The 14,557-nt window shown below is 38.8% G+C and overlaps 1 protein-coding gene across 5 annotated transcripts in view; it reads left to right on the top strand.

The window, feature by feature from the left end:
• Positions 1-14,557, top strand: part of PTPRD (protein tyrosine phosphatase receptor type D) — a 1,732,979-nt gene that overhangs the window by 1,681,134 nt on the left and 37,288 nt on the right. For all 5 annotated transcript variants that reach the window (XM_084628881.1, XM_084628884.1, XM_084628885.1 and 2 more), the window contains 2 exons: positions 6,191-6,310; positions 6,782-6,936. In XM_084628881.1, the coding sequence (XP_084485007.1) occupies positions 6,191-6,310; positions 6,782-6,936 (275 nt within the window). The remainder of the gene's footprint in view (positions 1-6,190; positions 6,311-6,781; positions 6,937-14,557) is intronic.

Here is a 14,557-nt window from a genome sequence, read left to right as displayed (position 1 = left end):
GCATCCCTGGAGGGCTGAGAGAACTAAGGACCTTGGACAGAGCAGCTGCTGGCAGGGACCAGGGAAGTGAGAGGGAGCTCCTTGCTGGCTGCTGGGACTGAAGAGCTGAGTGGCCTGAGGTAAGGACAAAGAAGGTGCTCGGGCCATGGGGAAGGGAAATATAGCAGCATTGATGGCGGTTACAGAGGAGCAGCAGGAGGCTGCTATTTACAGGGTCCCTGTGTTTGGGCCCAGACTAGTGGGCAGGCCAAGGTCCCCTGCTCTCACCATTGGGGAAATGGCTGGACTGTTGGACAGATATGCTCCTTCCCACCCCCCGCAGAAGGGGAAAACAGATGATGACCCAGCCAGAGGGCTGAGGTGCTGCACTTCTGGGAGTTGGGAGAGGAGCCGTAGGCGGGAGCAGAGACAGAGACACAGTGTGCAGACTGTGAGTGTGGTGTCGGCCTCAAGCTAATCCCCAGCATGACCAGGAGAAGGCGCCAGTCGGGCGATGAGGGCTGCACCCTGTGACAATAGTATCACTGATCTTATCTTAGATACTTTTTTAAAAAATAGGGAGTTAACTTGCTAATTGATTGGTGTGTTACAAGCTGTTTTTGCTGCAAGGTTATTTGAGTTGTGTTTAAATGCCGTTTTAACCTCTTCTTAAAGGCTAGTATAGACAGGACCTTAAATGAAACTGAACTATGTTGCAGGAGAGTCTACTGTTTCCATATTTTCAGCCCAGTTTTACAAACTCAAAAGATGTAAGCAATTTGGATAAGCTTCAAGCAAGCTTATAAACTTCTGGGTACTTATCTGAATTTAGCATTTTTAGTTTTACACCCCTTCACTACCATAAAGGTACTGCTCTGCTCTTTTTGAATGTTGGCGCTTTTTAAATTGTCTCAAACTAGGTGCCCCAAAAACCGATGAACCTATAACCACAAGTAATTTTATAACATCTTGAACTCTATTTTTAATGGAAAGTTATGTGGTTGAATCTGTCATCTTTCAGTTTTGACATGGGGAATCAATGGTAAAGTCTGACCTGATACTGTTCAGATATCATTTCATGATAATTTGTTTTTCTATTCTGAATAAATAAATTAAAATCTCAAGACAAATTATTATTATTTTATTAATTATTTAGCATCATTATAGAAAAGTCTCCTTTTTTAAGAAGAACTATCCCAAATTCTGTGTAGAAGTGAGCACCCTTGTATGTATATAGGAAAACTGAAAGAAAGCCATTTTTGTATAAACTGTTATTCTTCCAGATTCAAAATGTATATGCTGTTCTTGCAGCAAGGGGTGTAGTCTGCCTAGATTTGCCTATTGTTAGTTTGTTGTCTCATTCCTGAACTTCATTTTATCCCTATAGTCTCAGGTGGCCTGCAACAGCTGACTTACATGTTAGGAATACCCTCAAGGAGTTTTTCAGGCTGAGTGGTAGAACTTTGTACTGGAAAATTGTCTCTACCCGTGAATGTCAGGAATTTTTGTGTGTGCCTGCTCATATGGAAACTTGCCTCTTTCAGCTCTGTTGAGGCAAGCAAGTATCTTCCCTGGTATCTGTGGCTTGTTGAAGTGTGAATATCCATGAATATTCTTTGGTGATATTTAAACGTCTCAGTTCTGAAACAGTCTCAGGCTTTTCATTCCGATTGGGGAAAAAAAATCTACATTCAATTTTCCTACAGCTTTCTTTTCAGTGAGTGCTCATAGTACCATGAAGAACAAGGATTTGGCTGCTTTGTATGAAAGAGCCTGAGAGAAAGAGAGAGAGAGTATTGAAGTTATAAGAACGTGCCTATCATGATCTTAATGTGTCTTGTATAAAAATAGCACGAAGACTACATGATGAATGCTTTCATCTTTTGAACCAATGTCAGCTAATGTCATCCCTTACCTCAGTAGCAGTTGGTTTGTTAGCATGATAACATGTCACCAGGTTGGGAGGGGTGAGTAAAATAAAGGGAAGTGGGTGGGGAGTATTGTTGAATCTTTTGGAGGGTGTTACGTTTTCGATGGACTGACCATGTAAATAAATTGTTGCTATGTGTGCATCTGGAGAGGAAGTGCAAGAGGCCCACTTCATCATCATCATTATTTATTTCATGTATGAAAGGCCATCAGTTTGCTTGGCACTGTACACAGTCCCTTCCTGTAAGGGACCTGCAGTCAAATTAGGCTCAAACAGAAGCATTACATAATAGATAATGGCCACAGTTTTCAAAAGTGACTGGAGATTTTTGGTGTCCAACTTCAGTCAGCTTAAAGGGGTCTGATTTTCAGAAAGTGATGGGCACCTGCTCTCTGAAAATCAGGCCCCTTTTAATTGTCTTGAGTTGGGCACTAAAAGCACTATTCACTTCAGAAAATCTTGGCCTAAACTTTTAATGATAGTGACTCTACCGGCACAATAGTCACTTGACAGTTAAGATATACTATTTAATATTCTTTTGCCATTGAAATCCAGCCAAAAATAATCTTGTTTTAATCTCTCACAAAGATAAATCGGACTGAAAATTGCTAGGTGTCCTGAGAATTTAATATCTATGATCACAGAGCATGAGAGGCTGGCGGGCAGGGGACGGCACATCTTTGAAAGAGAAAACGCCTTATGTTGGCACAAGTGGAGAAGGAAAGGGAATAAAAGCCTGAGTACTTGCTGTAATACCATCAACTTACAGTTCATATGATCTTCCAAATTCTAAACTTAAATCCATTTTGTTTCCGCTAAACATGAATATTTGTAGTCAGCGGCTTCCATTTTCAAATAACACGATGCACTGAACCAGAAGTTGCAAATATTCCTGAACAAGTAGCATCAGCTTCTAGCAGCATGACCCAGGAACAGCAGCTCTCACAGGAAATATTTCAGGACAGCACCAAAGGGTGTGTGTATGCAGGGCGGAGGGGTTAAAATGCACACACCCAAAAGAAAGAAAAACTAGTTTATTTTCATCAAGATTAATTTGAAGAAAGTGGTTTTCTACAGGCTTCTGAAATCTGAGTGCATTCTTACCATTAGCTCACTGCACTTCCAGTGACCCTCCTAATGTCTGACATGGAATTTATTAGTGAACGTTAAGGAAATAAGTATGTTTTGGAGAATAAAGGCCTTAAAGGAACATTTTCAATTTGTTTAGGCCGCAACATATCTTTTCCTTATGGGAAGGTAAATGGCATGCTACATCCCTGGAAGGATGAGACAACATAAGAAAAGCTTTATGAGACTTCAAAAAGCTATAGAAAATTCCCCTCCTTGAATTAACTATATTGAACATGATGCATTCTTTCTCTCTCCAGATCCGTTTGGGAGATGTTATTATCAAGTATTTTCAGTATGAAAGCTAGCGTTCCTTAGGCCTGCTTACTGGAAACTGGTACAGCTTCTACTGAAATATAATTTGAAAGTGGGAGGTGCTTGTAGGGCTAAGCAGGTGGATGGATGGATGGATGGATGGATGGATGGATGGATGGATGGATGGATGGATGGATGGATAGACAAACACATACGTTCTCTCTCACATACACATACATTCAGTTTTCATATGCATTATACTAAAAGTTGCATTAGGTTTATTTATAGTTTTAAATTGAAGTTTTTAAAATTTGTTTCTTTTCTTATCAACTCAAAACATAATTATAGTAATGCATCTGTGTTCTGGTTGCTAAGGACCAAAACGAGAGCTTTAACTAATAAGTCTTTTGAATGTGTAAAAGCATTTAATGTGGCATCTTCCGTGAATGAGGCAGGTCCCTAAGCTATAACTGGACCTGCTAAAATTGAGCTAAAAGTGTTAATCTTGTTTACATTCATGATAAATGAGATCTTCAGTGAGTTGATAGCTGGATTGAGCTAACACAATTGAAAAAAGCGTCTTTCATCTAGTCTACACAAGACCTGTGTGGCTTCCACCTACTGTAGACATCTTACAAATAAATCACAGACATTCTGGAGAAACCACCAATATTAATTCTCCCAAAGTTTCAGAAAACTGCAGAAGGTGGTAATTTCCTAATTCTTATTAATAAAATATTATAGTCTATGAAGTTCATTTTAAGATAGGGTGACCAGATGTCCCAACTTTATAGGGACAATCCTGATATTTAGGGCTTTTTCTTATCTAGGTGCCTATTGCCCTCCAGCCTCTGTTTCGATTTTTCACACTTGCTATCTGATCACCCTATTTTAAGAGTGTAGAAAAATCAAATTCCCATTAGTAACTTGTTCCTTTTGTTTTAGACATCCAAGTATGATTTAGGACATCACTTCCTGTCAAACATTCCACCCCAGCCCCCAGTGAATCTTTTCCAGCAGGTTCAATTGTTAAAGGGTTTTTTTTCTGTTCTTCAACCAGATGACAGCTTCTCAAATGGTGGTTTGTGAACTGGTGCAACTGGGAGATGCTTATATATATATATATATATATATATATATATATATATATGCTTCCCAGATAGGGTGACCAGATGTCTTGATTCTGTAGGGACAGTCCCAATATTTGGGGCTTTTTCTTATATCAGCTCCTATTACCCCCCACCCTCTATCCCGATTTTTCACACTTGCTATCTGGTCACCCTATTCCCAAACTAGATAGAAAGATGTGCTAACTCTGCTCGAGCTAGTGCACTAAAAATAGCAGTGTGGATGTTGCAGCACATTGCAATGTCTTGGGCCAGCCACCAGGAGGTCAGGTGAACAGACATGTAACTCAGGTGGCAAGCCCATGCTGCTATTTTGAGCATGCTAACTCAATCAAAGCTAGAGTGGGTCTCTCTACCTGGGGGGCTGGGAGGCACAATCCCAACCATAGTGGTGACATAGATCTGCAGTGATTTGTAGACCCCTTCCTGTTTTTCCTCAGAGTGAATGAAATGTTTTGAAATCTCAAACTGTATGGGATGTTGGTGCTCGGGAACGGTGCTGGCTTCACAAGGTATGTGGAAGACTGCTGAATCTGTATGCGGGGAGAAAAAGCTGAAGAATGTCTGAGTGTTCTTGGGTGTTCTCCTCTTCTCTCCATAATTAAAAACAACTTGGATTAACACACACACACGCAGAGCAGCAGTTTGTGTTCTTATCGGGAATACAATACAGTATTTGTTCTCATTGTTCTTTTAGGATTGGATCTGACTTGGATTCAATTTGGATCCAACAGGGTTCAAACTATAGCTTATTTCTTTACTGTATTAGCCAGGCTAATTTGTAAGAATTGATTTCATAAGTGTGTGCCTCAGCATCATGTATCAATAATTTCAAATAAAAGAATTTTCAATTATTGAAACCTTATATTGTTTTTATACTATTACTGTGATTGTCTTAAAAAATCAACAACTCTTTTTCCCCTAGCCTTTTGGATCATAGATGGTATCTTTAACCTAAACAAATCATTCATTTTCAGGAAAGATAAGAAATATATACTTGTATTATGCATCTGTTTTATACAGAATTATTTCAGCTTGTTAAACTAAACATGCAATGTTTTGAAATTGTAGATTTCTCCGGATGAAATGGCTTGTGTCTTAAAATTTGATAGATGAATTCTTTCTATCAAACCGTGTATTTTACATGTCTGTTGATGTAATTTTCTGATATGTTTCATAACAATGAACTGAGAAGGAAATTATAGTTTCCTATAACTCACTTCATAGTTATTGGTGCCATTCTATTAATTTTATTCACTAACTAAAAGCCATAGAAATCCAGTGTTTCATTGTGATATATTTCTGTACATACTGAAATATGGTTTAAATTAGCATCAGAACATCAAGTTATATATGTTGGAACTAATGTGAAACATTCAGAATATATGCAGTGTGGTGGAAAGATTTAAAAACATAAGTTCGTAGCAATATTGTATTGCCCCCGCCCCAAAAAGGTATCTGAAGACTGGGGCCAGATCCTAAGCTGGTGTAAATTGGTATAGCTCTGTTGACTTTAATGGAGTTACACTGATTTATACCATAAATCAAGGTAGCCATAGTAAAAACAGTACTAAGAGCCGCAACCAGAAAAACTATCCCTGTGAGCATTAAAGTACATGTTTTGCACCAGATACTCACCTGTTGTTAAACAGCATAGCTCCATTGACTTTAATAGAGCTTTGCTGATTTACATTATCTGAGGCTCTGGCCCATAATACTGTAAATAAATATATTAATATGTAAAATGAAATATGTTACATATTTACTATAGGTGAAGTGTGATCAGTATTGGCCAAGCAGAGGGACAGAGACCTATGGGCTGATCCAAGTGACCCTGCTAGACACTGTTGAATTGGCAACATACTGTGTTCGAACATTTGCACTTTACAAGGTACGTTTTCTGTGGTGCCCTCCCTGCCCCCCTCATTTAAAGGAAAGGCTGCTTTAGAGAAATCAGATCTCTTAAGGATTTACTTAAATTTTGATCCTATTTGCAACAGTGAAGAATAAAACAATTCTTCTGTTATCACAATGCATTTTTCACCCAGGCTGGTGGTTTATCGGTAAATATGGAGCTCTCACTGTGAACAACAGTTTAATTGAATGAAGAATTAGCTGAAGCACAGGCAGTTGTTGCTGTGTGCTGTAACGTATAACTAAAACCCTCATGTCACTTGAGCCACAAAACCAGCAATTTAGAGTAGTTGTATTTTTCTCCAATAACCAGAGTTTGCTTTTTCTGTGTTCCCACATGAGGTTTAGCTGGCTTTCATCATTATGCGCAGTTATGCCATCACTTCATTCCATAGTGCTGCCGTAGCATTAGATAGCAGTTGTTTCATTAAAAGGTTTGATTTGATAGAATGGTTCAAGTGAGAAAAGAGAAGTGCGGCAATTCCAGTTCACTGCCTGGCCTGACCACGGAGTTCCAGAACATCCTACACCATTCCTAGCTTTCCTACGACGAGTCAAAACTTGTAACCCTCCTGATGCTGGACCTATGGTGGTGCATTGCAGGTAGGCACAGACTTTACTTTAAAGCATCTTGAAATATCACACTGAAATTGTTTTTTATGATTAATGCCCTGTGTTTTAAAGTATATGAATAATGTCCTTTGTGCCTCTGGGCATTTCTTCTGTATTGGGATTGCATCCTGCCCATGCTATGAAAGGGCTTGGTCTCAATGATATAGTGGGTTTTTTTGCATCTCAGTGACATTCTATGATTGTAAAATGAAATGTTGGATATTTGGCAACATACTTATGGGCAGGTAAATAAGGCAAATTAGGAATTCAAGTGCAAAATTGCCAAATTTGATGGATTCAGAGAAAGATTTTTGGTTTGTGCAATGGGATCTCATTTTAGAATACATGGAGTCTGTGCGAATGGAATATACTATTTGTTAGTAGAAGTCTATAAGCAGAGAGGGTAGATGGGATAGTTAACACACAGGCATATTCGGAAGTCACTGGAGAAAAAGAAGCAGTGTTGTGTTTGCTCTTGGTTTAAGACTGTATTTTAGAGAAACTATGTTCTGGTATTTTTTTGAGTAATAAAATTGTTGTGGTTTCTAATATTGCACATTAAAACAAATAGCATGAAATCTAGAGAAGATAAAAGGGAACTGCTATAAAGACTAAGAAAAGCCTGAATTCCAGACTCAAGTTTAGTCCTTCACTTTAAAACGGAGATTGGATGGAAGCTCAGAGAGAGCATGAGGAATGCATTACCAGGGGTTGTACTGGATTCATTGTCACTGGTAATTTTTAAATCAAATCTGGATGCTTTTCTAAAAGGGGTGCTTTAGATCAAACAGGAATTAATTAAGGGAAGTCCTATGGTCTGTGTTATGCCGGAGGTCAGACTAGATGATCACAGTGTCCCTGAGGGCAATTATCAAATGATCCAACCAGAGTCATCAAATCACAACTTCTGGCAGTCAGAGGTTTAGGGACACCCAGAGCATGGAGTCAGTGGTCCTGACCATCTTGGCTAATAGCCATTGATGGACCTACCCTCCATGAACTTGTCTAATTCTTTTTTGAATCCAGTTATACTTCTGGCCTTCGCAACATTAACTGGCAACAAGTTACACAGGTTGATTGTGTGAAACAATACTTCCTTATGTTGGTTTTAAACCTACTGCCTATTAATTTCATTGGGTGACCTCTGGTTATATGAAGTGGTTAATAACACGTCCTTATTCACTTTCTCCATACTATTCATGATTTTATAGACCTCTGTCATCTCCCCCCCCCCGTCATCTCTTTTTTAAGCTGAACAGTCCCAGTCTTTTAAAAAAACAAACAAAAAGACCTCTCCTCATACAGAAGCTGTTCCAGACCCCTAATCACTTTTGTTGCCCTTCTCTGTAACTTTTCCAATTCTAATATATCTTTTTAGTGATGTGGTGACCATAACTGTATGCAGTATTCAAGTGTGGGTGTACCAGGGATTTATACAATGGCATTATGATATTTTTGGTCTTATTATCAATCCATTTCTTAATGGTTCCTAACATTCTGTTAGCTTTCTTGACTGCCGCTGCACATTGAGCAGATGTTTTCAGAGAACTATCCACGATGACTCCATGATCTCTTTCCTGAGTGGTAATCAGTTTCCCTGAAATTCTCCACTAGCTTCCTCACCTTCCACTTCAGTTTCAAGCTTTTCATCCTCCCTTTCAGAGCTGCACTACCTATTCTCCTGTCTACTTCTCAATTCCTGTTTTCCTCATTAGCATTGTTTTAAAGGGTCTTTTTTGTTTCTTTTTCCCATCTTAGCACACTTCCATACTAAATCCTCTGTTTGTGTGCAAAGCTCATTCACTTCCCTATAAAAACACCATTTTCCTGTCAAAAATTGCAAAGTTTACTCCACCAAAGCAAGAAGTGTTTTTGGTGGTGGTGGTAGTGGTTTGGTTGGTTTGTTGGGTTGTTTTTTTTTAAATCTGTATTGCTTTGAGACTAGACCATCACAAGGTTCCTTGATGTATCTGAAAGTTATTGTCCGTCTAATGCAGAGCCAGATTGTGCAACCCTTGCTAATGGTGAGCAGCACTTATGCAAGTAGTCCCATTTAAGTGAATAAAAATCTTATTATGTGTCATTGTTGCCCACTCTGAGTATGAGGTACACAATGGGACATTTAGATTGTAAGATTAATGTCTTTGCCAGGGCTCAATAAACAGTAATGATGACAGATTATAAAAATATTAATACAATTTTATAAGCTTTTTATTTATACATTTGGTAGAAGCTAATGAAACAATTAACAGGGAGAAGCTGTGGATGCAATTTCCCTCAGTGCCAAAAAAGCTTTCAACACAGTACAGCCGAAAAGACAAATCAGCTAGGCCACTAAGCACGTATAGCACAGGAGTGAGCTACATTTTCATTGAAAGTCTAGATAAATTTGATGTGTTTTTTTGTTGACGGTTGTGGTGGTGTTCATGGGCTGAATGCTGAACAACTTCCTCAGTTTTTACTCCGGTAAACTCTCACTGAAATCAATAGGAGTTTGCCTGTACAAGGAATGATTAACAACCTAGAAAGGATCTGAGGATTTGACTCTATAAATACAACAGACTAAGAATTGGGAACATATAGGTATTGTAAGTGAAGGGGCTTAATGCATGCTTTTCCACACATTTCTACCAATCCACCTTAATCTTGACCTACAAACCTCCTGCTATTCCAATCCACTATGTCTCTTAAAAACAGATATGGCAATCTCTGAAGATTGATTGTAGACAGACATCCTCTAGGTTAGATAAAGATCTAAAGATTGATTTAAATGTGGGAGCTGAGACAGTTTTGAACCAAAGTCACTGTAGCTGAAGGGCTGGCTTAGTATACTGCAGTGCCACCAACCCCCTGGGATGAACTAGTTGAAAGCATAAAGAATTTACTTACATGTCCAAGATAGAGTGTGTTTATTAGTGGAAACAGTTTGAAGTGAAGGGAAGTGACAACTGGAGTACCACTTTGAAAACGTTAGGATGGATTCTTTTTATGGATCAGTGACCAGGAAGGAATTCTTAGTCCTAAGTGATTAAATTAGATGCTGATACAAAATAGGAGGCAACATTCTGAATGACTGGACTAGATAAGTTATGGTCAGATAAATGGTTTGTACATATCTAATACATAGAGAATATTATATAATGAGATCAATACAAAATCAAAAACAAAAGAAATACAAAGAGAATACACAATCCTCTCTCTCTAGTCATGTACTAATAAGATCCAGGAAGGAGAAAAATGTGTGTGTTACTGAAAATTATTCTAGCTCTGGCAATTGACAGTTTGGCTGCATGTGAAATACTGAGTTTTGATCAGATCATTTTTTAAAAAAAAACGTGTTGCAGAAATGTAAAACATACAGTACAGCAGTCAAGGATCTTAGTTACTCAGAAAGAGTAAGAGAAAGTAGGTATGTATTCTTTAGGTAATAGGATATTAAGAGGCGGTCCTGTCAAAGTACACTCAATTCTGAAGGGAATAAATAGTGACATAAAGCTTCTGAAATAGTTCCAAAGACAAGATTAGGGCTTCATCTACACAAAAGCTTATACTTGTATAAATGTGCCTCTTATACAGGAATAACCCATACTGATATATCTTCATCCACACTGGGGGGTTGTACAGCTTTAACTGTATCAAGATAGTTAAAGTGATGCATATTTTGTGTGTAGACAAGCCCTAAAGGAGCAAAAAGTTAAACAAATTTAGGAATAATTTCTGCATATAGTACCAAATTCTGTGATCCCTACTTGTGTAATACTTTGGCAAAGACAGCAATATAAGCAGCACTTTTTAAAAAGTGAAACTTAGAAGAGGAAAAATAAGCTAATTCAAAAGAGACTGATATTTTAGGATGAAAGAAATCCAAGAAGTCTAATTCATGATATGTGTCCAAATCTTGATTGGCTCAATAGGCATAAGTAGTGTGATGCTTATATTCCATGGTAATAGTCACCTTAGAAATACCTAAGCTAGATAGATGCTGCTTTATCTACAAAGTATTAAATTTTAAACATTTATCCTTTCATTTCTTTGTTATAGAGTAGTTCAGCACTATCACAGCACAACTTCTGCTTCCACACTGATGTGTCTTAATTTGCAGAGGTGACTTTTTTAAAAAGCATTTTTGTTTTAAATGCAGATTTAAACCTGAGGATTCTGCATTAGGTAGACCAGTGGTTCCCAAACTTGTTCCACCACTTGTGCAGGGAAAGCCCCTGGTGGGCCTGGCGGTTTGTTTACCTGCTGCGTCCGCAGGTTCGGCCGATCGCGGCTCCTAGTGGCCGCGGTTCGCTGCTCCAGGCCAATGGGGGATGCTGGAAGCAGCATGGGCCGAGGAACATACTGGCCGCCGCTTCCAGCAGTTCCCATTGGCCTGGAGCAGCGAACCGCAGCCACTGGGAGCCACAATCGGCCAAACCTGCAGACCCGGCAGGTAAACAAACTGGCCCGGCCCGCCCAGGGCTTTCACTGCAGAAGCGGCGGACCAAGTTTGGGAACCACTGAGATAGACTATAATGTGTGTTCTAATGATAGTGGGGAAAGCACATGTTTATGTTTGAAGCTAGATTGGTGCAGGCAAACAGGTGCTAATCAGATCACAATAAAATTGTCCTGGAGGGCATCTGGAAACTCGATACCACTTTGTTTTCAGAACATCACAGAAACTTTAGTACTTGCTTCAGTAACACTACATAAAAGCTTAACATGTAAGTTGCAATCCCAGACATTTCAATATTTTTTTAATATCAGCACAATACGGCATATCTTTCAGAGACATTTAGCTTAGTGAAGTTTCAGTACACACTTTTCATTCTGTTATGGCAAACAGAAAAACTTAGATAGTTTGGAGGAATGTCAGTTATTGATTTGAGTAGCACCCTGCCCTTATGTACTGAAACCCCTAATTAGCACATTAAAGACAAGTTAACTTTAACATATAATATGACCCTGCCTTTTTTTTTAAATAGGCTATCTACCTAACTTTTGTCCAAGCTAAAATATTTCAAATTTGTAGATACAAGTGCACTGTTTCTAGAGGAACATTTCACATTACACCAATGCCTGTCTCCTTCCTGCTGGACTCTAGCTTCCCAACCCCCACTGCCGCACACCACACAATCTTCAGTGTCTAATCCTGGCAGTGAATAGGTTGCAGATGAAGGTCTATCCTTTTTCACGGTGTGGAAAAAATCCCTCCAGTACGTATTCAAAAATCTCTCAAAGGAGATCGAAAACATTAAAAGCTTCCTCATCCTTTCCCTCCCTCTACCTTGAAAACAACTCAGAATCCTTATTCTCCTTCTGTGGGTGGCTGATAGCACTGAAGAGGAAAAGAGTATAATAAAGATCTCTAACACCACCAGTGTGAATTATTCCACAGTTCCTATACTTACCCCCATTTTCTTTCCCCACTGCATTTAATATTGAATCTTTCTGCCTGCAATTATATGGAAAACAGCTATATGTTGGACTGTGCTAGCTCTGGCCTATTTACACCCCACCTGCAACTAGCTTCAGGTCACTATATGCCTGATTAGAACCCCTCTTCCTCCACAGGCTGCCATAATCCTGAGGCCTTTCCCTATCTCAGGGAAAAGTCCAGTGCAGTGGATGCCAAAGTTACTTCTTCATTTTAAAGAAGTACATTAGATAGAGAGATGCCTGACAATGTTCCTTGCAGTTGGATCCAAAGAAAAAACGTTTGAGACTTCGTGATATTTAATAATAGTAACATTCCTGCTAGTATAAATTATAATAATAAGATCCCTTTTCTAATTTTTGTTTCATACTTGTCTTGACAATCTCAGTGACTCTGACCATACAATGTGCTGGGGGAGACAAGGTAGGTGAGATAATATCTTTTTTGGACCAGGTTCTGTTGGTGGAAGGTACAAGCTTTCAAGCTAACAGAGCTCTTCTTCAGTCTGGGGAAGGAACTAAGAATGTCTGAGCTCAATACAAGCTGGGACAAACTGTTGAGCATAAGGGGTGATGCATCTTGTCGGGGGGCACTTGAAATGGAGCAGGCAATAGGGGTTAGACTGTTAAGCAAAAGGGGTTTGAAGTGGACGACTAAGGGTCAGCATGCAGGTGTGTTACAAATTGTTGTAATGAGCCATGAAACCAAGTGTCCCTGTTGAGTGCATGATTTTTAGTGTCTAGCAGTGTTATGAATTTAAGTTCCCAGGCTCACTTTTGGAAAGTGTTGTGCAGGTTTCCCTTGAGGACGAGTATTGAAAGATCAGATATGGACACTGGTTTCAGGGCTCGTTACAAGAATTTGAAAGACCAACACCTAGCTTTTCAGTTCATTTGCATAATGAAAACCATTTAATAGTAACCTGGATGGCAGGAACAGAAACTCGAATGTTCCAAGAACAGGAATAGAAAGGCCAACTTCACATTCCCTACAAACTCAGTTTCAGAGATGTGATATTTGAGTGTCCTGTACTTCAAAGGCTCTCAAACTGATGGTGTCCAAGATTTTTTGTTGTTGTGCTGATTATAAGAGTCCTCATGCAATTGCCAGTGTGTTGTATGCTCAGAGCCACTGGAATTATATAGACAAAAAGCAAAGTGTGAATCGATACACATGGAAATGCCTATAGTTTTAAGTACTAATTGATCCTTAGAATGATTTTAATAAAGGATTCCGGGCATTTAATCCAAAATTTTCAAACTTGGCATTTAGATCCATAATTAGGCTGCTAAATAAGTGGCTTGACGTCAAAGGTTCTAAGCCTACCCCCACTCCACTGGAGTCAACAAGAGCAGTGGGTGCTCAGCACCTTATAAAATTAGGCACCTGATGTAGTGCCTAACTTTAGGCACCCACACTTGAAAAATCTGAAAGTACAGGAGTGATAATTATCTGTTGCTTACACAGTATGAGGAGTGTGCTAGCTGCTATGAAGCACCCAATTGTGATACCTTGACAATGAGTGTGTCTATAAAAATGTAGGTAGGATGTGGCTATTGTAGGATAAAGCAATCCCCAATGATACGAAGAACACTAACAAATGATATTCTAATTTGATATTTATCAAGTTTCACCAAAAATTTTAAAAATTAATTCCCAAATCTCTACATAGGAAATGAGCATTTTATAAATGTAATTTTAGCTGTCCTCTACACTGTACATGTTCCAGTAATTATTACTAGAAGCATTCGTTAAAATTTGAAAGTGGACAAATAATAATAGCATTTGTTCATTGAGATTCAATAATGGAAAATATCTTCTTGTGGTCTCTTTGATTAAAGCAGTCCTATGTTTATAAACCCCTCTGTGCTGTCAGTGCTGTCATTGAGGACCAGCTTATCTTTAGAAATCCTAAAATAGAGCTTCCATGACTGCATAAAGCAAGATTTTTTTTCCCATAAAAGTAATAATTTTGTAAATCACCTGAGCCGTAAAGGAACATAGTAAAAACCATACCAGATCAGATCAGAAACCCATCTTTGACAATGGCAAGTGCCAAATCCTTCAAAGAAAAATGTAAAACTCCAGTGATGGACAATTTTTCAGTAACATGTTTCGTCCTAACTGCAAGCAGCTAATGATTGGCTTAGTCCTGCTGTATGAGGATTTCTATACCATCTCGTTCTTTTT

Source organism: Lepidochelys olivacea, assembly GCF_965140295.1.
Source record: "Lepidochelys olivacea isolate rLepOli2 genome assembly, chromosome: 5".
Taxonomy (NCBI): Eukaryota; Metazoa; Chordata; order Testudines; family Cheloniidae; genus Lepidochelys; species Lepidochelys olivacea.
Note: the sequence above shows the minus strand (reverse complement) of the source record. Positions and strands in the feature narration are given on the sequence as shown.